The sequence below is a fragment of the Salvelinus alpinus genome, chromosome 13, assembly GCF_045679555.1.
Source record: "Salvelinus alpinus chromosome 13, SLU_Salpinus.1, whole genome shotgun sequence".
In the NCBI taxonomy this organism is placed as follows: Eukaryota; Metazoa; Chordata; class Actinopteri; order Salmoniformes; family Salmonidae; genus Salvelinus; species Salvelinus alpinus.
In genome coordinates this window covers 5,315,575-5,341,329 of record NC_092098.1, presented here as the reverse complement: position 1 = coordinate 5,341,329, position 25,755 = coordinate 5,315,575, and the positions used below count along the sequence as shown (strand labels likewise).

Below are 25,755 nucleotides of genomic sequence, written 5' to 3'. Positions count from 1 at the left end.
CCGTTAATGAATATTCTCTGAGTTCAATTGGATAAGTAATTCTCCATTCATGTGATGTAAAGCCATAACAATTGCGTTTTTTTTCAGTAACAAATTATGATCAATAACATCAAAGGTTGCACTGAAATCTAACAATATAGTGCCAACTATCTTATCAATTTATTTTAGCCAATCATCAGTCATTTGAGTCAATGTAGTGCAAGTTGAGTGCCCTTCCCTATATGCATGCTGAAAGTCAGTAGTTAACTTGTTCTTTCAAAAATATCTTTATTTGTTCAAACACAATTATCTCCATCAGTTGACTAAGAACAGGGAGCAAACTGATTGGGTGGCTGTTAGAGCCAGCAAAGTGTATTTTACTATTTTTAGGCAGTGGAATTACTTCAGCTTCCACACTTGTGGGGACACTCAAATAAAAAAAATTGTCACATGCGTCGAATGCTTATAAGCCCTTAACCAACAATGCAGTTGTAAGAAAATAAGTAAAACATTTTTAAACAGTAGCACAATAAAATAAGAGGCTATATACAGGAGTTACCGGTAGCGAGTCAATGTACAGGTTAGTCAAGGTAATTTGAACATGTAGGCAGGGGTAATGTGACTGCATACATAATAAACAGCGAGTAACAGCAGAGTAAAAACAAGGGGCGGGAGGGGTGTCGATGCATATAGTCAGGGTGGCCATTTGATGAATTGTTCAGCAGTCTTATGGCTTGGGGGTAGACGCTGTTAAGGAGCCTTTTGGATCTAGACGTGGCACTCCAGTACCGCTTACCATGCGGTAGCAGAGAGAACAGTCTATGACTTGGGTGACTGGAGTTCTTGACACTTTTTTGGGCCTTCCTCTGACACCGCATAGGGGAGGCTTGCAATCCGAAGAACACCATCACAACCGTGATGCACGGGGTGGGAGCATCATGTTGTGGGGATGTTTTGCTGCAGGAGGTACTGGTGCACTTCACAAAATAGATGGAATCATGAGGCAGGAAAATTGTGGATATATTGAAGCAACATCTCAAGACATCAGTCAGGAAGTTAATGCTTGGTCGCAAATGGACAATGACCACAAGCGTACTTCCAAAGTTGTGGCAAAATGGCTTAAGGACAGCAATGTCAAGGTATTGGAGTGGCCATCACAAAGCCCTGACCTCAATCCTATAGAAAATGTGTGGGCAGAACTGAAAAAGCGTGTGCGAGCAAGGAGGCCTACAAACCTGACTCAGTTACACCAGCTCTGTCAGGAGGAATGGGCCAAAATTCACTACATTTATTGTGGGAAGCTTGTGGAAGGCTACCCAAAACATTTGACCCAAGTTAAACAATTTAAAAGGCAATGCTACCAAATACTAATTGAGTGTATGTGAACTTCTGACCCACTGGGGAATGTGATGAAATAAATAAAAGCTGAAATAAATCATTCTCTCTACTATCATTCTGACGTGTTCGGCCCTCCTTCTCCTGTAGTCCACAATCATCTCATTTGTCTTGCTTAGGTTGAGAGAGAGGTTGTCTCAGACCTCCTCCCTATAGGCTGTCTCATCGTTGTTGGTGATCAGGCCTACCATCGTTGTCAAAAGTAAACTTAATGATGATGTTGGAGTCGTGCTTGGCCATGCAGTCGTCAGTGAACAGGGAGTACAGGAGGGGGAAAAGCAGCATGCACCACTGAGGGGCTCCCATGTTGAGGATCAGCGTGGCAGATGTGTTGTTGCCTACCCTTACCACCTGGGGGTGGCCCGTCCAGAAGTCCAGGATCCAGTTTCAGAGGGAGGTGTTTAATCCCTGGGTCCTTAGCTTAGTAATGAGCATTGTGGGCACTATGATGTTGAATGCTGAGCTGTAGCCAATTAACAGAATTCTCACATTGGTGTTTCTTTTGTCCAGGTGGGAAAGGGCAGTGTGGAGTCTGAGATTGTGTCATCTTTGGATCTGTTAGGGAGGTATGCAAATTGGAGTGGGTCTAGTGTTTCCGGGATCATGGTGTTGTGAGCCATGACCAGCCTTTCAAAGCACTTCATGAGTGCTACAGGGCAGTAGTCATTTTGGAAGGTGACCTTCACTTCCTTGGGCACAGGGACTATGGTGCTGTGCTTGAAATATGTAGGTATTACAGACTCACTCATGGAGAGGTTGAAAATGTCAGTGAAGAAACTTGCCAGTTGGTTCGCTCTTGCTCTGAGTACACGTCCTGGTAATGCATCTAGCCCCGCGGCCTTGTGAATGTTGACTTGTTTAAAGGTCTTGACCACATCGGCTACGGAGAGAGTGATCACACAGTCGTCCAGAACATCTGGTGCTCTCATGCAAGCATAAAGCGAGCTGTAAAGCGAGCATAAAAGGCATTTAGCCCATCTGGTAGGCTCGCGTCACTCTGCAGCTGGTGGCTGGGTTTCCCTTTAGTCCGTAATAGTTTTCAAGCCCTGCCACGTCCGATGAGCGTCCGAGCCGGTGTAGTAGGATTCAATCTTAGTCCTGTATTGACGCTTTGCCTGTTTGATGGTTTGTCTGAGGGCTTAGGGAGATTTCTTATAAGCGTCCGGATTAGTGTCCCGCTCCTTGAAAGCAGCAGCTCTAGCCTTTAGCTCAGTGCGGATGTTGTCGTCTGTAATCCATGGCTTCTGGTTGGGATATTCATGTACGGTCACTGTGGGGATGATGTCGTGGATGCACTTATTGATGAAGCCTGTGACTGAGATGGTATACTCCTCAATGCCATTGGATGAATCCCGGAACATATTCCAGTCTGTGCTAGCAAAACAGTCCTGTAGCATCTGTGTCATTGGACCGCTTCTGTATTCAACAAGTCACTGGTACTTCCTGCCTTATTTTTTTGCTTGTAATCATGCAAATTGAATTATGGTCAGATTTTCCAAATGAAGGGTAAGGGAGAGCTTTGTATGCGTCTCTGTGGAGTAATGGTGGTCTTTTCCCCCTCTGGTTGCACATTTGACATGTTAGAAATGAGGTAAAACGGATTTAAGTTGCCTGCATTAAAGTCCCCGGCCACCAGGAGTGACGCTTCTAGATTAGCATTTTCTTGTTTGCTTATGGCCTAATACAGCTCATTGAGTGTGGTCTTACTGCCAGCCTCGGTTTGTGGTGGTAAATAGACTGCTATGAAAAATATAGATAAACTCTTTGGTAGATAGTGTAGTCTACAGCTTATCATGAGGTACTCTATCTCAGGCGAGCAATAACTTGAGACAACCTTAATATTAGACGTTGTGCACCAGCTGTTTTTGACAAATAGACCCACACCCCCACCCATCGTCTTACCGGACGTAGCTGTTCTGTCCTGCCGATTCACGGACAAGCTAACTGTATATTATCCTTGTCATTCAGCCACGACTTGGTGAAACATAAGATATTACAGGTTTTAATGTCCCATTGGTAGCATAGTCTCGAACGGCGCTCATCCAGTTTATTTTCCAGGGATTGCATGTTGGCTAATAGAACGGATGGTAGAGGCGGGTTACCCACTTGCCAACGAATTCTCACAAGGCACCATGATCTCCGCCCCCTCTATTTCCTTATTTTCTTAATGCGTATGACGGGGTTTTGGGCCTTGTCTGGGAGCGACATTATATCCTTCGCTTCCGACTCATTAACGAAAACATCTTTGTCATTTCAGTCATTTCCCATCTAGGTTGTCATTCTCAGTCATTTCCCATCTAGGTTGTCTATACCTGGTGGTTTTTCATTGATGACAACTGTTTTTCTACCTCTTCCACACACAAACTTGACTAAATTCAAAACGGCAATCCTTCTCTTACATTTAATAGATCTTCAATACACAAATATGGCGGTCCACTGTTCAATGTTGTCATTTCACTTCTCAGTTTGTCCACTTTACCGGTGAAATAATCATTGAAATGACTGGCTATATCAAAAGGTTTTGTTATAAATGACCCATCACTAAACTATGGAGATTAATTGGGTTTTCTTCCCATAATATCACTTATGGTGTGTCTCCTAATGCGTGACCGGATCTTTTATTTCTGAGGCTCCCTCTCCGTGAGTGCACAAAATTTCGCAGGAATTTAGGACTTCTTTGAAACATACCGGTAGTTAAATTAGAGTTAAATGGCAAAAATATGATTTTCACAATGTCACTAAGCAAAAGAAACAACAACCAAAACATCAATAGCAACTACAATGTTGAAACAATATTTTGTCATGCGTTCAGTACACTTTCCTTGATTTTTGCTAGCTAGCTAACTAATTTTAGCATGCTAACGACGCTAGTCAGCACAGGCTGCTACATGATGATCAGCTCATGTTATTTAGCTAGTGTTAGCTACCTAGCTAGCCAGCCTAGCTAGCTCTAGTCCAATGAAAACTGATGCAACCCTGCTGGCTATGTGGCTAGGTATTCAACAAGTCACAAGTTTCATGGACTCTGTGCAATAATCGTGTTTAACATAATTTTTTTGACTGCCTCGTCTCTTTACCCCACACATACATACAATTATCTGTAAGGTCCCTCAGTCGAACATTGATTTTCAAACGAAGATTCAACCAGAAAGACAAGCGAGGCATTGGAAAACCTCCTAAATAAGGGCACCTATTGGTAGATGGGTAAAAAAGAAAACAGACATTGAAAATTCTTTTGATCATGGTGAAGTTAATTACACTTTGGATGGAGTATCAATACACCCAGTCACTACAAAAGTACAGGCATCCTTCCTAAGTCAGGTGCCCGGAGAGGACAGAAACCGCTCAGGGATTTCACCATGAGGTCAATGGTGACATTTAAAACAGTTAGTCTAATGGCTTTGATGGTAGGATGGATCAAAACATTGTAGATACTCCAAATTACTAACCTAAATGACAGAGTAAAAGGAAGGAAGCTTGTACCGCATACAAATATACAATAAGGCATTAAGGTAATACTGCAACTAATGTGCCAAAGAAATTAACTTTATGTCCTTAAAACTTTTATGTTTGGGGCAAATCCGACCCACATCACTGAGAAACTTCATATTTTCAAGCATGGTGGTGGCTGCATCATGTTATGGGTATGCTTGCATCAGCAAGGACTAGGGAGTCATTGTACAATCCAGGTGTGCAAAGCTCTTAAAGAATTACCCAGAAAGATTTGCAGCTGTAATCACTGCCAAAGGTGATTGTAACATGTATTGACTCAGGGGTGTGAATACTTATGTAAATGAGAATTTCTGTAATTTAATTATCAGTAAATTTGCTAAAGTTTCTAAAAACATGTTTTCACTGTCATTATGGGGTATTGTGTGTAGATGGGTGAGAAAATATTTAATCCATTTTGAATCTGGGCTGTAAACAGCAGATTGTGAAATAAGTCAAGGGGTATGAACACTTTCTGAAGGCCCTGTATGTATCTAATCTGATTTCGGCATGAGAAAATGAGGTGAAGTCCCAAATTCCCGTGAGATACTGCAAGAATTTGCACACTCACGGATACTGAGCCTCAGAAATAAAAGATCCAGTCATGGATTAGGAGCCACTCCCTATCATTTAAGGTGCTCCAAAGACTTTATCCATAGTTTTTATTTATTTATCTTGTTTTGGTATGTCAACCAAACAGATGAACAACCTGACTTGTGTGCCACCTTTTTTTGCATTTCTTTGAACCATACAATTTTTCCATTCATCATCGAGCCAGTGGGCTCCGACAGTTTCTTAACAGGCGCATGCTTGTCAACAATTGGCAAGAATAATCCCCACGTCTACCTTTGACTCATTCCTCTCTGCCTCCTTCTTTCCACTCCTCTCCTCTTTTGACCTCACCCTCTCACCTTCCCCCCCTACTCACAAGGCAGGCAATACGCTTGACCTCATCTTTACTAGATGCTGTTCTTCCACTAATCTCATTGCAACTCCCCTCCAAGTCTCCGACCACTACCTTGTATCCTTTTCCCTCTCGCTCTCATCCAACACTTCCCACACTGCCCCTACTCGGATGGTATCGCGCCGTCCCAACCTTCGCTCTCTCTCCCCCGCTACTCTCTCCTCTTCCATCCTATCATCTCTTCCCTCTGCTCAAACCTTCTCCAACCTATCTCCTGATTCTGCCTCCTCAACCCTCCTCTCCTCCCTTTCTGCATCCTTTGACTCTCTATGTCCCCTATCCTCCAGGCCGGCTCGGTCCTCCCCTCCTGCTCCGTGGCTCGACGACTCATTGCGAGCTCACAAAACAGGGCTCCGGGCAGCCGAGCGGAAATGGAGGAAAACTCGCCTCCCTGCGGACCTGGCATCCTTTCACTCCCTCCTCTCTACATTCTCCTCTTCTGTCTCTGCTGCTAAAGCCAATTTCTACCACTCTAAATTCCAAGCATCTGCCTCTAACCCTAGGAAGCTCTTTGCCACCTTCTCCTCCCTCCTGAATCCTCCTCCCCCTCCTCCCCCCTCCTCCCTCTCTGCTGATGACTTCGTCAACCATTTTGAAAAGAAGGTCGACGACATCCGATCCTCGTTTGCTAAGTCAAACGACACCGCTGGTTCTGCTCACACTGCCCTACCCTGTGCTTTGTCCTCTTTCTCCCCTCTCTCTCCAGATGAAATCTCGCGTCTTGTGACGGCCGGCCGCCCAACAACCTGCCCGCTTGACCCTATCCCCTCCTCTCTTCTCCAGACCATTTCCGGAGACCTTCTCCCTTACCTCACCTCGCTCATCAACTCATCCTTGACCGCTGGCTACGTCCCTTCCGTCTTCAAGAGAGCGAGAGTTGCACCCCTTCTGAAAAAACCTACACTCGATCCCTTCGATGTCAACAACTACAGACCAGTATCCCTTCTTTCTTTTCTCTCCAAAACTCTTGAACGTGCCGTCCTTGGCCAGCTCTCCTGCTATCTCTCTCAGAATGACCTTCTTGATCCAAATCAGTCAGGTTTCAAGACTAGTCATTCAACTGAGACTGCTCTTCTCTGTGTCACGGAGGCGCTCCGAACTGCTAAAGCTAACTCTCTCTCCTCTGCTCTCATCCTTCTAGACCTATCGGCTGCCTTTGATACTGTGAACCATCAGATCCTCCTCTCCACCCTCTCCGAGCTGGGCATCTCCGGCGCGGCCCACGCTTGGATTGCGTCCTACCTGACAGGTCGCTCCTACCAGGTGGCGTGGCGAGAATCTGTCTCCGCACCACGTGCTCTCACCACTGGTGTCCCCCAGGGCTCTGTTCTAGGCCCTCTCCTATTCTCGCTATACACCAAGTCACTTGGCTCTGTCATATCCTCACATGGTCTCTCCTATCATTGCTATGCAGACGACACACAATTAATCTTCTCCTTTCCCCCCTCTGATAACCAGGTAGTGAATCGCATCTCTGCATGTCTGGCAGACATATCAGTGTGGATGACGGATCACCACCTCAAGCTGAACCTCGGCAAGACGGAGCTGCTCTTCCTCCCGGGGAAGGACTGCCCGTTCCATGATCTCGCCATCACGGTTGACAACTCCATTGTGTCCTCCTCCCAGAGTGCTAAGAACCTTGGCGTGATCCTGGACAACACCCTGTCGTTCTCAACTAACATCAAGGCGGTGACCCGTTCCTGTAGGTTCATGCTCTACAACATTCGCAGAGTACGACCCTGCCTCACGCAGGAAGCGGCGCAGGTCCTAATCCAGGCACTTGTCATCTCCCGTCTGGATTACTGCAACTCGCTGTTGGCTGGGCTCCCTGCCTGTGCCATTAAACCCCTACAACTCATCCAGAACGCCGCAGCCCGTCTGGTGTTCAACTTTCCCAAGTTCTCTCACGTCACCCCGCTCCTCCGCTCTCTCCACTGGCTTCCAGTTGAAGCTCGCATCCGCTACAAGACCATGGTGCTTGCCTACGGAGCTGTGAGGGGAACGGCACCTCCGTACCTTCAGGCTCTGATCAGGCCCTACACCCAAACAAGGGCACTGCGTTCATCCACCTCTGGCCTGCTCGCCTCCCTACCACTGAGGAAGTACAGTTCCCGCTCAGCCCAGTCAAAACTGTTCGCTGCTCTGGCACCCCAATGGTGGAACAAACTCCCTCACGACGCCAGGTCAGCGGAGTCAATCACCACCTTCCGGAGACACCTGAAACCCCACCTCTTTAAGGAATACCTAGGATAGGATAAAGTAATCCTTCTAACCCCCCCCCCCTTAAAAGAGTTAGATGCACTATTGTAAAGTGGTTGTTCCACTGGATATCATAAGGTGAATGCACCAATTTGTAAGTCGCTCTGGATAAGAGCGTCTGCTAAATGACTTAAATGTAAATGTAAATGTAAATAATTTTACAAATACTCCGCGCTTCATCTGGATTCTCCTCCTTATACACATCAGACTAACATACACTTTTAAAATGTTCAACAAACGAGTCCTGAGGAACATGTATGATCTCTTATCAATAACTATAAGCCCTTCCTTTGGTACTTTGTGGCAATAACAAGGAAAGCCAATGTTATGGTCACTACAAGTCAATGGGAACTGATATTGCATTGAAGATATGAGCAACACAAGTGAATGGCACAGATCCAACACTATTGGAGACTCTCTCTCTCCTGTTCTTGTTTCCGTTTTCCAAAAGCTTTGTAGTTGCATTTCTAGGGACATCCAGTAGAGATGTTTACCACATTGCTAGATGTAGCCTACAAGCAAATTGATATATTGATGTTCCTTTGTTTGTTTGTGTGTGTGGGGAGGGGGGGGGTTACTGACTGTCTGCAGAATAGCTCGCTGAGGCTCTGTACCGTGTGCATTCAGCAAGCAGGCCCCCAGAGACAAACATGCATGGTGGACAGATTCAGATCTGCTGGAATAGATGGAATTCTTTTGAATTTCAAAATAAGTATGGTTTGATTGCTGACAGTAGATACAGTGTAGACTTGAGTCAGAAAGCTGTAGTGTCGTTGGTAATATACTGTAGCTTAAAGCCACACACATGGACTAGACCACAACCAAAATGAGAGGGACGGTTTAAAAAAATGTTTTTGGATGTGTTTGACTGTGTGGGGGTGGGGTGGGGGGGGGGTTGCATGCATGATGCCTTCATGCATTTGTAACCTGATCTGAGCCACTGAGGACAGACTTTGAGAGGAGATATTTTGTATTGATTACTCTGGCTCTTCTGTGTCAACTAAAAGTGAATACCAAAAGACTAGTGTTTTACTGTTTCTGTGGACTCAGCATCTCATGCATTATGCAATAGAGGGGAAAACATATCCAAATAGCTACAGTGACATCAGCGTTTTTTGGTTATTAATTGTTGTATTATTTAGTATTTTTATTTGTGCCCCTTGCAAAGCTAGCCAGTCTTTTGAAGTTGTACTACTTCAGTAAAGGGCTACTATTTCTACAGTTTGACAAGTAGGTTAGTCTTGCGGATGTACCATGGTGGGTGTGGCTTGACGCATTGAGTGAAATATTTAAACGGCAGTGGCCATGCTGACAGCGTTTCACAACCCAACCACGTTCCGTTTTTCAAATGGTCGTTCAGTACAGCACCGTTTCCCTTCAATTAAACGTGCCAGAACTAAAAATTGTACTGAACACAGCCCTGGTTAAACCTGACTGTACGATTCGCTCACCACCTAAGTACAGTGTTTAGTCTGGTCTACCCAGGCTAGAGTAGAATAGGGAGGACCTGATGGATGAAATGTTGCTGGTTCCTTGAGCTTGACTCGGCTTTCTGTGTGACAGATGTTAGGCTATGGCCATGTCCCAAATTACACCCTACTCCTTATTTAGTGCACTACTTTTGACCAGGGCCCTTTAGGGTTCTGGTCAAAAGTAGGGCACTATATAGGTGATGGGGTGCCATTTAGGACACTACCATATCTCTCTGGTGGCTCTTCTGGAGAGAAAGGGAATGAAATAAAGAACACACACCGTTTAGATGAGGTGGTGCTGACTAACGGATAAGATAAACTATACCAATGAAGAAGAACGTTGCACACACATCTGTCCTTGCTGTATAGTGTTCCGCCTGGAGACTCCCAATGTTAGACGGACTAGTAGTTGGTTTTACATTTCCATGTGAGCTTCTTGTTCTCTTCTTTCTTCCGTTTTCATGTACCGAATAAAAAAATCTCAAGTTCAGTGTGTTTCCATCGCATTATCACCTCTACCGATAGTTTTGTCAAATAGCGTTGCGTTAAATAGCAAATGTGCCTACTCTGGTCTTGGCACGTGCGCTCTAGCCAACAGCTCGCAGGCTGTGCGGGTAGGCTATCCTACAGGATGAGTGTATTATGGAATATTTTTGTCAAGCATCGATCATGTAACCAGAACAAGAGCCTCAATATTTATTGGCAAGGAGCATCAAGCTCATCACCGTGCGCTTTCACCACCCTGTGAAGTTCATCATTTATTTCATCTGTGACTCCCAAGTTTACTTCGATATGATTATTATATCAATATTTGCACATAAAGATGTTTCCACCGCCATTTCTCGCATAATACATTTTACAGACACAGATCACACCACTTATTAAAAATTGTACTGAAACTTCCTGTTTCCATCACAGCTGTTGTGATTTAAAAAAAAATGTTTTATACGGTATGACTTAACTCTCATAACTGTGGATGGAAATGTGTTTTTTCTTTCTCGTTCTCTCTCTCTTGCTCTGTACTTAATGGTGTCACCCACCGCTATCTCTACCCTCTTTAAAAAAAAAAAAGTTTTTTATGAATTGAGTGATTGTGTGAGACACTGGCAGAGGGGTTCATCATACTGTTGGCTTTGTAGAGAGACTACGGTCTGAGGGAAACCTTGACACTGAACGGAAAGAGTTCAGGCCTAGTTGTTAACCACAATGAATGAATTCACAGTACTAGAGACCGGGGCCCGTATTCATAGTAAGAGTGCTGATCAGTGATCCGTTTTGCCTTTTTAGATGATAATGAATAAGATCACATGGACAGGAGGGAGACCTGATCCTAGATTGGCACTCCTATTCTGAGCAGCTTTATGAATACTGGCCCTGGATAACAAAGATGTCTTACACAACCAATTACTGGGCTGAGCTTTTTTTATTGGGTTCAGAAGATGTTTGAGCAGCTCGCGCAAGACAGTACAGCACAGAATGGGCTTTGTGTGGTTTAAGCACAGAGGATCAGCACGCCTAACTCTCTTCCGTCTCCCTCCTGTTGTCTTCCGTATCCTTTTCTTTCTTCCCCCCCCTCTATCCTCTTTGTCTTAGAACTCTCTCTTCCTCCCCTCTTCACCCCCTCCCTGCTCTGCCTACCTCTGCACATTACAGCGAGGTGTGCCATCACTCCTCCCTGAGTGAGTAGGGATATGTAGTGAGTCTCATTGAGACTGATCGGAGCTGGAGATGATGCGTTTACGGCACAACAGAGCACCGAGACTGAGACATAGGCTCTGTCCCAAATGGCCACCTATTCTCTACACAGTGCACTACATTGACCAGGGCTCATAGGGTGCACTGTGAAGTAGTACACTATGTAGGTTATAGGGTGCCATTTCGGAGGCATACAGAATGTGTTGTTCTTCAAGGTCATCCAACAGGAATGCGGTAACTGCTGTTGAAAAAAGGCCCTACAGTTGGTGAGGATGAGGAAGTGTTTTCTTATTCTGTGTGGTTCAGTTCAAACGCAGGCTGATGATGCAGGAGGATCAGGCCCGTGAAGCCTTATCTCAGCTGTCTAAGGGCGAGTCAGAAGCCAGGCCAGATACAGGGAAGGACACGTCCTCTGTTGATAGTTTTGGAGGTGCAGTTGATTTGTGTGTTGTGGATGAGGAGTTTTCTCTGCACGGTCAGTGTGATAAGTGGTGAGTGATGTGTGCTCACTGGCAGCTTTGTAAACAGGAAATGTGAATTTCCCCATAGAGGCTGAGTCGGGGAGGGGCCAGCGGGAGCTGTAGCTCAGATGCTGATAGGGGATGCAACCAGATGAGTATGTTTTTAGCTCCCTCCAAAGTGTTTCCTAAATGTTGTACTCGCTCAAATATCTCCTCTTCTTTATCACCAAGCAGTTAGGTTCCTCCCGCTTGATCCTGTTGTGATTTTATTCCAGAACAAAAACATACATACACTACGGCTATGCAACATGTCCATTCAGACAAATCCACACTCCCTTTCACCACACCACAACTATGATTGTACATTATCGGAGTGCACTCCAACCTTTTTTATCCCTTGCTTGCCTTGAACAGGAAATGCAGTTTATAAATAAATCATTGAGTTCCTGCTTGCAACCGAGGAGGGGCGGGGTGGACGAGGTGAGGAGAGGTGCTAGGAACTAGTGCCTGGAATTGCCAGGGACCTCACGATATGATATTATCACAATGCTTAAATGCCGACACGATATGTATTGCGACTCTCTCGGTTCGATATGTATTGCGATGTTCCAAACATTTCGCTGACCGTATGTCGGCTGCAGAAGGACGAGCCATGAGAAAACGAGTTTTGATCAGTCGTGGAAATAAGAGCGTAAAAACAAAATACCTCCATATTTTTAAAAACAAGATGGAGATCTAGCTAATGAAGGTTGTTGGTGCAGGTACAGCCAACTAGAGCAAAAATGACAGTATGTTGAGATATTGTCAATATGATATAATCTATTACAATATCATCAAATATGATATGTAACTATAGATTTTTTTTTTCTTCTCCCATCACTGTTAGGGACTAGAGGGGTGGAGGGGGTTGGAGACCTGGCCAGCACACACACTGGAGAACGTGACAAGCTAGCATTTTAACAGGTGTGTGTGTGTTATATTACAGTGTTCTAGTCTCCCCTGAATGAGTTAAACTCTCTCACACTAATCCTCATGAGATGATAAGCTGATCAAAGTATTTTAGTCTGTGTCGCTGTAAGTGTCACTTACATAGATTTAGCTACTTTATATTAGCCACACTGGGGTGTCTTCCATAGAACGCTGTACTGAGAATATTGAGAAAACGAGTTCTAACACACTTCCGTTTGATTGTGTGCCAAATGTTTTATGCGAGGGCAGTGTCCTACTTGTTATTGGTGTCAGACTCGGTCGCCTCTGGGTCGCTGTGATCTCATAAGTAGATCTCCTGCAGAAATAGGAGATCTATCTATACTGAACAAAAATATAAACGCAACATGCAACAATTTCAAAGATTTTATTGAGTTACAGTTCATAGAAGGAAATCGGTCAACTGGAATAAATTCATTATCTCCTAATCTATGGATTTCACATGACTGAGAATACAGATATGCATCTGTTAGTCACAGATACCTGGGGGGAAAAAGTAGGGGCGTGGATCAGAACCAGTCAGACCATTTGCCTCATGCAGCGCGACACGTCTCTCGCATAGAATTGATCAGGATGTTGATTGTGGACTGTTTTCCCACTCCTCTTCAATGGCTGTGCGAAGTTGCTGGATATTGGCAGTAACTGGAACAAGCTGACATGCACGTTGATCCAGAGCATCCCAAACGTGCTCAATGGGTGACATGTCTGGTGAGTATGCAGGCCATGGAAGAATTGGGACATTTTCAGCTTCCAGGAATTGTGTACAGATCCTTGTGAAATGGGGCCATACATTATCATGCTGAAACATGAGATGATGGCGGTGGATGAATGGTACGAAAATGGGCCTCAGGATCTCTTCACGGTATCTCTTTCCATTTAAAATTGCCATCAATACAATGCAATTGTGTTCAGTGTCCGTAGCTTACGCCTGCCCATACCATGACCCCACCGCCACCATGGGGTACTCTGTTCACAACATTGACATCAGCAAACTGCTCGCCCACACGATGCCATATACATGGTCTGCGATTGTGAGGCCAGTTGGACATACTTCTAAATTCTCTAAGACAACGGAGGCGGTTCATGGTAGAGAAATTAACATTCAATTATTTGGCAACAGCTCTGGTGGACATTCCTACAGTCAGCATGTCAGTTGCTTGCTCCCTCAACTTGAGACATCTGTGGCATTGTGTTGTGTGACAAAACTGCACATTTTAGAGTGGCCTTTTGTCTCTAGGTGCATATACAGTATGTAATGATAATGCTGTTTAATCAGCTTCTTAATATGCCACACGTGTCAGGTTGATGGATTATCTTGGCGGAGAAATGCTCAGTAACGGGTATGTAAACAAATGTGTACATACAATTTGAGAGAAATTAGCTTTTTGTGAGTATGGAAAATGAATGGGATCTTTCATTTCAACTCATGAAACATGGGAGCAACACTTTACATGTTGCGTTTAATTTTTTTTGTTCAGCGTAGTTTCTCCCTTGAATAAAGGTGGAATATACTGTGTATGTGTGTAGGCCTATGCTTCCACATGTCTCCCTCACTATATGTGGGCAATTCCATGGTAATGGAATTGTGCTGAAACTCACATTTTTCACTTAAAATATATGCCAAATTAAAACCATTAATTTCCAAATTTAACAAACCATACAACTCAATGCACGGACTGCTTTTAACAATGTACACAGAACATTTGACGAAAACACATTTTTACTGGCGATGCAAAGTTTGGTAACAGTTTCGGTAAAATGTACCTCCGTTTTATTTAACTAGGCAAGTTAGTTAAGAACAAATTCTTATTTATAATGACGGCCTACCCCAGCCAAATCCTCCCCTAACCCGGATGACGCTTGGCCAATTGTGCGCGGCCGTATGGGACTCCCGATCGAACCAGGGTCTGTAGTGATGCCTCTAGCACTGAGATGCAGTGTATATTTTCTTTAATGCCACGTTTGACATGATTACCAACAGACTGACCAGCTCAAATAGACAGAAGCTCTCTATATGGCAGACCAATCCGAACTCCTCTCACAGCATGTCTAGCCCACTCATTATCTCAGCCAATCATGGCTAGTGGGAAGGTTGCTGTCTCTTTCTGTGGCTTAACCAACAAGGCTCGTAATTTTACAATTGTATTCGTATTTACAGATGCCACAAGTTTGTTATTAAGGCACTTGAAAGTTCACATTCCAGAAGGCATTTCTGCCCAAAAACGCATTTTGATAATATATATATTTTTTAATGTCTCTCCTGTGAGTCATGACTAGCGACATATGCCTAGTTTCCTGAAATGGGTCACATTTGAAGAATCTAACATCTAAAATATATTTGGATTTGTTTAACACTTTTTTGGTTGCTACATGATTCCATATGTGTTATTTCATAGTTTTGATGTCTTCACTATTATTATACAATGTAGAAAATAGTACAAATAAAGACCCTTGAATGAGTAGGTGTTCTTAAACTTTTGACTGGTAGTGTATATATGAATTACTTTTGCAAAATATTTCACACCCAATTTTACATACTCCTTTGAATGTCATATGTTGGTGCTCATGGGTAATTTTACATGGAAATGTCCGTATGTCTCTTGTGTTTTCTCTACATGACTGTATGAGCCATCTGGTGAGGTAATCAGGACTTTCTTATCCTAGAATGTATTGCGGCAGGCGGCAGGCAGGCACACTGCTCTGTGGGCCATGCTTTCTCTCTGTGGGGATAGCTAGTGTAAAAATAGCTCGCCGACTGTGAACACCAGAGTGGCACTACATTCACTGTTAGCTTCTCACTCCAAGAGGTCTGGTCACATAGTGGTGATGGTGGGGTCTCTGGATGTGTCCCAAATGGCACCTGATTCCCTATATGGGGCACTGCTTTATGACCCTGGTCAACTCTAGTGCACTATACATGGAAAAGGGGTCCATTTGGGATGCAGACTCTGTTTCCATTATGAATCATTCACACACAGAGAGCCGAGACACACACACAGTGAGTAGTCATAATCACGGTGGTTGGTTGGTTGCTCGTGTCTTGGATAGTTTCTACACTGCTAACAAAAACGTAATAGTAAATGTTGTCTTTGACACTTATTTGCTTCCACCTCTTTATGAAGTGTCTAGTCTACACACTCAATTATCCTCAGGGCATACTGTACACACCAAGCAGTGTCTGTGGAAGGGCCGAAAAATGACCAAACATTCCAGCCACCCCTTCCATAGACTGTTCTCTCTGCTTCCGTCCGGCTGGCGGCAGCGGAGTATTTGGTCTCGGAACAACAGGCTCTAAGACAGCTTCTACCCCCCCAAGCAATTAGACTTTTAAACAGATAGACAATAGCTGCCTACCCCCACCAAGGACCATATGCCTTTGACTGACTAAATGCAAACTCAGTCTCTACTCATACACATTGACACTCTTGCACACACACACACTACACCCACACACAAAGTCACATACACACAAACACCCACCACTTATGTTGCTGCTATATTGTTATTGTTATTATAATTATTATTACGGAAAGGAGCTAAGCACATGCAAAATCCTAGAGGAAAACCTGGTTTAGTCTGCTTTCCATCAGACGCTGGGAGATTAATTCACCTTTTCAGCAGGACAATAACCTAAAACAGATGGACAAATCTACACTGGAGTTGCTTACCAAGGAGACAGTGAATGTCCCCGAGTGTCCGAATTACAGTTTTTACTTGAATCTACGACGACCTGCAAATGGTTGTCTAACAATGATAAACAACCAATTTGACAGAGCTTGAAGAATTTTGAAAAGCAAAATGGTCCAATGTTGCACAGTCAGGTGTGGCACTTTCTTCGACGTACCCAGAAAGACTCCCAGCTGTAAACGCCGCCAAAGGTGCTTCTACAAAGTATTGACTCGGGGGTCTGAATAGTTATGTCAATGAGATTTCTGTATTTCACTTTCAATACATTTGCAAACGTTTCTGAAAAACACAACTAATTGTGGCATAAGTCAAGGGGTATGAATAGTTTATGAAACCATTGTATCTACCTCTACTGCTCTAGTATGCACATTGTATGTGTGGCACTGGCACTGACCCTGTATATAGCTTACATCAACCTGTCGTTGCACTGTTTGAAGGGCTTGCAAGTTAAGCATTTCACTGTTATTTTGCATGTGACAAATACAACTTCAAGCTTAACTCATTCACAGACAGATGGTGAGATCATGAGACACGCAAAGTAAGAGAGCAGAGTCACAAACAGGGTGATTGGTAGACTAGTCTTCTCAGTTGTTTCTATGCTGCGAACAGAAATGAAAAAAAAAAAGAAGAAAGACAGTACATTTAGTCTGTGTGGTAATGTGTGTTAATCATTCACTGATGGTGATCAAGCAGAGTCGCGAGTACTTTTGATCGAGTCTTTACCGCCAACGGAAATAAAATGCATACAGTTCATCAAATAACATTTTATTTGTCACATTCACGTGTTTAGCAGATGTTATTGCGGGTGTAGCGAAATGCTTGTGTTTCTAGATCCAACAGTGCAGTAATATCTAACAAGTAATATCTAACACACAATCTGGACACGATCTAAAGTAAAGGAATGGAATTAAGAATATATACATATTTGGATGAGCAATGTCAGAGCGGCATAGACTAAGATACCGTAGAATAGGATAGAATATAGTATATACATATGAGATGAGTAATGCAAAATATGTAAACGTTATTAAAGTGACTAGTAAGTAGCCTGTGAAAGAGATGCAGGAAGTGAAGTAACCTTGAGAAGAACCAGGAAAAGGAATCAGTCAATGGCCCTCTGTGATAACATCAAACAAATGGTGGTCTATTGTCATCTGAAATAAACTAGGGCTTTTGCTATTCTCAGCTCGAGTCAGAGAGACAGCGTGGTGTTGTATGTTGCATCCCGAACGTGTGTGACGGTGTGTGAAAGTTCTCATCTGTGTCATTCACTTGAAGTGTTTATTCGTGCGTGCAGGTGTCCGTGTGTGTGAATATTGATCCTTCACAGGTACAAACGACACATTGAGGACAGGCTGACTGAGGTGGGTGTGAAACAATGTGACATAGAACAGTGTCACACTGAGAGTAGGGAGTGTGTGTCCATAAGAGTCCATCCACTTAACTCTGTCCATGCGGCTCACATTTAATTACCATCCCCAGTGCCGTAGTCAGTGGGGATTCTGGGTTATGAAGTCCTCTGAGTTGTAGTCCAGTTGTCAGTTTGTATTCTGGGTTAATATGTAGTCCTTTGAGTTATGTGGCAGCTGGCACTGCCTGGCACAGCCTCTGATCATCATAGCAGGTATTCTAGTCCCTACAGAGTTACTGTTGAGTGTGAACATGTGATTTTAGAGGTTTTATAAAAAGACACTAATTATAATCTGAGAAGCTCTCATTAACTGTAATGTCATTAGCTCTTTCTCACTCGGAGTAAAAAAAATCCCATAGATGTTAGCTGACTGGCTTTGGGAAATGGCACAGTTAGCTAGCTTTTTATACCGTAGCTTCATAGATAGCATCAAATGTAGATAATAATGTTTCTAAGTGACTTTCTCCCCACTTTAGTTTGAGCTTGTGTTTTTCTAATTTCCCAGCAGTAACTCATTTGCATTTTCTTCACATATTCAATCATTAATTTCAACAAGGAACATATAGCTACAGCTGCTGCCTTTTTATCACTGCACACAATGACTCTCTCTCTCTCTCTCAGACACGAACACACATGGATACACGCCGTCCGTAAAGACACAAATAAACATGCATGTTGTCAAACGCTATCGCTATCTTGACCGCTCAATCTTGCCACGGAAGCCTAAGTGTGCTATTGATGCCTGTTAAGAGTTGTGTAAGGAGCTATTGATTACAGTCCACTGAATATCATCCACTCCAGCTGTGTGACACGAGGACAGTGGCTATGCTTTGCCGGTCGAAAGATGGTCAGTGGCCACAGTTTTCTTCATGACTAAAAACGTGTAAGAGGAACTAGCGTGTGATAACTCCTCCCTCCCTAGCGTGTGATAAGAATGAACACTGTAGCTTGTGTTGAGCATGCATTAGCAGTCGTTTATTTAACCCTTAATAAGCCCTGTTTTCACATCTTCATTTAATATCTCTCCGAAGCAAATAAACAGAAGTTGACTTTGCCGACAGTGGTTGTACTGTGTCGTGACATTTAGAGCCATATAAAATGCAAACCATAGCCATACCTACTGCAAGGCCTGCACACTTGGATACATTTTTCGCTGTGGTACAGTACTGGGTACTGTGATACAGGGATAGATGGAAATAATACAAACTCTTGAACAAGTTCGAATAAAACATCCTCCGGTAAAGACACTATTGATTTTGAGACTCTGCTGATCATCTCTCTCTCTCTGTCTTTCTCTTTCTCTTTCTGCAGGCTAAAAGCTCTGGTGTCTACGGGAGGCAGAAATGTGCAGGCAGCCTGTGATTGGTGGGTATTGAACACACACCCGTACTTACTTCTTCCTGACTTAATAGTGAAGGCCTGGTTAGAGGTGGTAATCATTCAAGCGGATCACATTAAGAACATCCGTCCATAGACTGTATGAGGACATCGCTGTAACTCTGTTACTGCAACCCTGTTGCTAGCTGCTGGTGATGGAACAAATATGCACCACTCACTCACCCGACACTCTTTTTATTGCACAGTACCGCTTTATAAAATGGAGAAATATGTTTTTTTGTTGTTATATGAATGAATATATTGTAGAGTAATGAAAAATACTGTAGTGTCAAGTCAAATACTATTTTGACAGACACTTCATTATAAAGACATGACTCATGTTGTTGGTTGAGGGTGTAGCCCACATCCAGTTCCCTAGGCTCATATTTCAAAGGCATCTTTGTGTAGGAATGCTGATCTAGGATCGGGTCCCCACGCTCGTCCATATAGTCATATTCGTTATGATCTGAAAGGCGAGACTGATCTTAAATCAGTGCTCCTACTCTGAGACTCCCTCCTCACCTCCCCCTCTCCTTCTCCTCACCTACCCTTATCCTCGCCCAAGGTTGTTCTCTCATGTGGACGACCCATTTCTGGACGACCCTCTCCCCAGGGAGTATGTGTTGTACCTGCGCCCCAGTGGCCCCCTGCTCCACCAGCTCAGCACTTTCTGGCAGCAGTCACGGGTCACCTGCGGCAAGAACAAGGCCCACAACATCTTCCCTCACATCACCCTCTGCCAGTTCTTCATGGTGAGTACTGCCCTGACCAATGGGGGACCCTTGTTTGTCTGTTTCAGGACAAACCGTGAGACTGTTTGTCGTCAGTACTGGCAGTGACTGCACGTCTTGGCTGGGTTTCTTTGACCTGGATTCTTGGCATTGTTTTACCGTGTAATGTGCCATGGTGCATGTATATGCTGCTCACTGGGTTTGACGCAGCTGTCGTCGCTCTGTATCTGTGCAATGTCTGTGTTACGCATCACTGTGTACAGAGTTGCGTGTCTGTACTGTACATGTAACTAACTCAGTCACCCTCTCTCTCCAGTGTGCGGACGGTAAGGTGGAGGCACTGAGTGAGGCCCTACAGGCTACAGTGGGGGCGTGGAGGGGTCGTTTCCCTACCCCTCTCCCCCTGGAGCTCTACACCTCTTCCAACTTCATAGGCCTCTTTGTGGAGGAGCAGGTGGCAGAAGTGCTCAAGGACTTTGCCGCTGACTTCGCCACGGAGGCGGCTACTAAAGCAGGTATATATTGGACTTATGTATTGGACAATACTTTTAAATGAAAGCAGGTGTTTGGAGGATATACAACGGGTTACCAACATAGTCCAATAATGAAAGTGGTATTTTGATTCATTTATTCACACTGTTTCATCCTTCCACAAGTTCCGACACAAATCTAAGGTTGCTACCCAAACTGACTGGTCGTTAGTTCTATCGTTTCGGTTGCCAGAGACACGACCCGATCGTTCAGTCTTATTGTTCTGTATCTCTGGACGCGACCCAGTCGATCGTTCTAAATGTTCCATTACCATGCTGGCCACATTCTTATCCTTTGCTTGCTAGCTAGCCAACTACAGCTACGTTACGGTCAGGTCAAACAGTGCAGCCAGAATAACAACAAAGTAGCTGCATTTGCATTTGTTTAAGCTGTTTTCTAGTGATATTTATTTGGATACATCCATAACAATGAGCTAATGATGCGACATTTCACCTGCATTAGACAATGTGGTCAGGACACTGTTGTTCGAGAGCTAGCCAACAACACAGCTAACACAATCACTTCAAACTGAAGCTGGAAAGACTGCAAAGCTGCACCTAATTTTGTTTTACCTATTTTCTATAGATAGTTATTTTGTATACAGTACCAGTCAAAAGTTTGGACACACCTACTCATTCAAGGGTTTTTCTTTATTTTGACTATTTTCTACATTGAGAATAATAGTGAAGACATCAAAAACTATGAAATAACACATATGGAATCATGTGGTAATCCAAAAAGTGTTAAACAAATCAAAATATTTTAGATTCTTCAAAGTAGCCACCCTTTGGCTTGATGACAGCTTTACACACACTTGGCATTAGCCAGTTTCATCTGGAATGCTTTTCCAACAGTCTTGAAGGAGTTCCCACATGTGCTGAGCACTTGTTGGCTGCTTTTCCTTCACTCTGCGGTCTAACTCATCGCAATTGGGTTGAGGTCAGGTGATTGTGGAGGCCAGGTCATCTGATGCAGCACTCCATCACTCTCCTTCTTGGTCAAATAGCCCTTACACAGCCTGGATGTGTGTTTTGGGTCATTGTCCTGTTGAAAAACAAATGATACACTAAGTGCAAACCCGATGGGATGGTGTATCGCTGAAGAATGCTGTGGTAGGCATGCTGGTTAAGTGTGCCTTGAATTCTAAATACATTACAGATGGTGTCACCAGCAAAGCAACATCACACCTCCTCCTCCATGCTTCACGGTGGGAACCACACATGCGGAGATCATCCGTTCACCTACTCTGTGTCTCACAAAGACACGACGGTTGGAACCAAAAATCTCAAATTTGGACTCATCTATCAAATTTATTTATAAAGCCCTTCTTACATCAGCTGATGTCACAAAGTGCTGTACAGAATCCCAGCCAAAAACCCCAAGCAGCTAGCAATGCAGGTGTAGAAGCACGGTGGCTAGGAACAACTCCCTAGAACCTAGGAAGAAACCCAGAGAGGAACCAGGCTGTGAGGGGCGGAGGGATGGCCAGTCCTCTTCTGGCTGTGCCGGGCGGAGAGCATAACAGAACATGGCCAAGATCTTCAAATGTTCATAGATGACCAGCAGGGTCAAATAATAATAATCACATTGGTTGTAGAGGGTGCAACAGGTCAGCACCTCAGGGGTAAATGTCAGTTGGCTTTTCATAGCCGATCATTCAGAGTATCTCTACCGCAGGTAGAGCAGCAGGTCTGAGACAGGTAGCACGTCCGGTGAACAGGTCAGGGTTCCATAGCCGCAGGCAGAACAGTTGAAACTGGAGCAGCAGCACGACCAGGTGGACTGGGGACAGCAAGGAGTCATCAGGCCAGGTAGTCCCGAGGCATGGTCCTAGGGCTCAGGTTCTCCGAGAGAGAGAAATAAAGAGAGAATTAGAGAGCGCATACTTAAATTCACACAGGACACCGGATAAGACAGGAGAAATTCTCCAGATATAACAGACTGACCCTAGCCCCCCGACACACAAACTATTGCAACATAAATACTGGAGGCTGAGACAGGAGGGGTCGGGAGACACTGTGGCCCCATCCGACGATACCCCCAGATAGGGCCAAACAGGCTGGGTATAACCCCACCCACTTTGCCAAAGTACAGCCCCCACACCACTAGAGGGATATCGCCAACCATACAACTTACCATCCTGAGACAAGGCCGAGTATGGCCCACGAAGATCTCCCGCACGGCACAACCCAAGGGGAGGCGCCAACCCGGACAGGAAGATCACGTCAGTGACTCAACCCACTCAAGTGACGCACCCCTCCTAGGAATGGCATGGAAGAGCACCAGTAAGCCAGTGACTCAGATGAGTCCTTTGAATTTCCACCGGTCTAATATCCATTGATCGTGTTTCTTGGCCCAATCAAGTCTCTTCTTATTATTGGTGTCCTTTAGTAGTGTTTTCTTTGCAGCAATTTGACCATGAAGGCCTGATTCATGCAATCTCCTCTGAACAGTTGTTGTTGAGATGTGTCTGTTACTTGAACTCTGTGAAGCATTTATTTGGGCTGCAATCTGAGGTGCAGTTAATTGCCAATTTCTGAGGCTGGTAACTCTAATGAACTTATCCTCTGCAACAGAGGTTACTCTGGGTCTTCCTTTCCTGTGGCGGTCCTCATGAGAGCCATGAGAGCCTCATATCGCTTGATGGTTTTTGCAACTGCACTTGAAGTTCTTGAAATGTTCCGCATTGACGGACCTTCATGTCTTTAAGTATTGATGGACTGTTGTTTCTCTTTGCTTATTTGAGCTGTTCTTGCCATAATATGGACTTGGTCTTTTACCAAATAGGGATATCTTCTGTATACCACCCTATACCTTGTCACAACAGAACTGATTGGCTCAAACGCGTTAAGAAGGAAAGAAATTCCACAAATGAACTTTTAACAAGGCACACCTGTTAATTGAAATGCATTCCAGGTGACTACCTCATGAAGCTGGTTGAGAGAATGCCAAGAGTGTAAAATCTGTCATCAAGGCAAAAGGTGGCTACTTTGAAGAATGTCAAATATAAAATATATTTTGATTTGTTGAATACTTTTTAGGTTACTACATGATTACATATGTGTTATTTCATAGTTACTACAATATAGAAAATAATCTAAATCCTTGAATGAGTAGGTGTGCCCAAACTTTTGACTGATACTGTATATCCATAAAAATTATGCTGATTTTGACTGGCTGATAAAAGCTGCCTGCATGTCTCTTGTCCCGACTCTCGACCCCGACACGTTCATTATTATGGGATAGCTGGAGATCGAATTTGAATATTGATTTTTTTTTGCAAATGTCGGACAGACAGCAAGATTTATTCAAATCTCCGCTGTTGAAAACAAAATGTTAGTCTAAAAGAAATGGGAGATGTCTAGATGCTTTTTATAGTGGAGATCAAGTTTTTAAATTGCCCTGGCTGGGCTGATGAGACAGTGGATTGCGCAGTCAGATGGAACAGAGTAAATAGCCATTTTAACGTCATAGACGTTGGTAACTCGTGCAATAGACACCGGCTGGAATGCGGTTTTAACCAATCAGCATTCAGGATTAGATCCACCCGTTGTTAAGCAATACAACATACTAAGAATGAAAGCAGTAACGTTTCATGCTTCGTACATTCCTCCCTCTTTTGTAGCCACTGCAGTCATACAGACGGTTGGGAATTGTGTTCCTCTGCCTCAGTGTGTACGATAGACTGAATGAATGTATTCTCCACTCTGCGCTCCTACCAGAGACTGAAGGGGAGAAAACATTCATTCAGTCCATCGTAAACATGTATTGTTCTGTATTACAATAACTGGGCATTAACCGCATTATAGCAGTAATAATGCATGGAATACTTCTGTGTGTCTCTGTACAGTGTTGTGGTGCAATGAATGAGAAAGAAATGGACAATACCAGCAATAATAGTGCCTGAAACGTAGTGTGTGTCTGTTCCTCTGTGCTCACATGTCTGTGCTCACACGCCTCTGTCTCTGTGGTGTCTTATAATGAATGAACAAGAAAAATGGCAAATAAGAGCAACACAGTGTCTTTAATGCTCCTCTGTGCTCAGATGTCTCTAACGTTTCTGTCTCTCTCCAATGATCGAACTTTCAACAAACAAAAAAACATATAGCTGTAAATATATAAATGGTGTCTATAATGCTCCTGTTTCTCTCCCTCCGTAACTCAGATGTGCACGTGGAGCCCCATAAGAAGCAGCTCCATGTGACCCTGGCCTACCACTTCCAGACCAATCACCTGGCTGCCTTGGAGAAGCTGGCCAAGGGAGTGGACGTGTCGCTGGGCTGCGATTGGCTGGCCGTGCTCTTCTCCCGGGACATCCGGTTTGCCAACCACGAGGTACACCAGCCCCCCCAATCTGCTTGACCTGGTTGTGGCCTATGTGTTATTCATCTCTCTTTTTTGTCTTTATCTCTTGTTGATCTCTTGTTTTCCTTTCCTTATATCTCTTTTACTTTAGTCTAGCTGTATTGTTTTACTCTATTGTTGTATTGTTTTACTGTAAAGTACATTTTTAAATACAACTTTTAAATGCAATTAGATTTGACCCCTGCTCTCTGATTGGTGACCTGTTTGATACCTGCCCTCTAACCCCCCCTCCCAGACGCTGCGTGTGATGTACCCATACGTGCCCCAGAACGAGGACGAGCTAGAGCTGGCGCCTGGCGACTTTATCTTCATGACCCCCGTGGAGCAGGGTAGTGCCAGCGAGGGCTGGGTCTATGGCACCTCTCTGGGCACTGGGCTACCTGGACTGCTGCCTGAGAACTATGTCAGGCGGGCAGATGAGTGTGACACCTGGGTATTCCATGGGTAAGTCGAGGAAGGCTTCATACTCAATGGGTAGAGATTTGCTATGGATGTGATTCTGTAAATAAAAGTGAGTTTTTAATGCAGTAGAGTTGTCCCCTTTCTTTTCTGCTTGCTGTTTTGCTACTCCAAAACGTAGTGATTTTAAAAGAGCGTTGTTACTTTTGATATGGTTTAGGTTCAAGTTAGTCTCCTGATTCTGTATATCTGTTCCCCAGATCTCACTCTTTCAGCAACCCAGCCTCCCCGTCCAACGCTGGGGGTGCAGTGGGCGGCCTGTTATTTGATGGACAGCTGGACGGACGTTTTCTTGACGACCCTGGAGATCCATCCAGCCTCACTGTCCTCTGTCCACCTGTCCAGGTAGTCGTGTTACACTGAATGATTTGTCACAAAACTTAACACATTTGAGGTTACTAAAGGCTGTACAACCTTGCTTATTCTACTCTGAATAAGAATTCAAAATGTTTATGTACAGACATGATTGAATAATAATACTTAATAATGGGTA

At 44.1% G+C, this 25,755-nt stretch overlaps 1 protein-coding gene across 3 annotated transcripts in view; it reads left to right on the top strand.

Moving 5' to 3' along the window:
• The window catches only part of ubash3ba (ubiquitin associated and SH3 domain containing Ba), a 57,357-nt gene that overhangs the window by 25,411 nt on the left and 6,191 nt on the right, over positions 1-25,755 (top strand). Inside the window, exons 2-7 of one of the 3 annotated variants that reach the window (XM_071337502.1) lie at positions 19,111-19,164; positions 19,742-19,928; positions 20,224-20,422; positions 24,604-24,773; positions 25,039-25,247; positions 25,463-25,610. In XM_071337502.1, coding sequence (XP_071193603.1) covers positions 19,111-19,164; positions 19,742-19,928; positions 20,224-20,422; positions 24,604-24,773; positions 25,039-25,247; positions 25,463-25,610 — 967 coding nt within the window. Of the gene's footprint in view, positions 1-6,533; positions 12,678-19,110; positions 19,165-19,741; positions 19,929-20,223; positions 20,423-24,603; positions 24,774-25,038; positions 25,248-25,462; positions 25,611-25,755 lie in introns of those variants that run through there. The other 2 variants (XM_071337503.1, XR_011667409.1) reach the window with 2 other exon arrangements.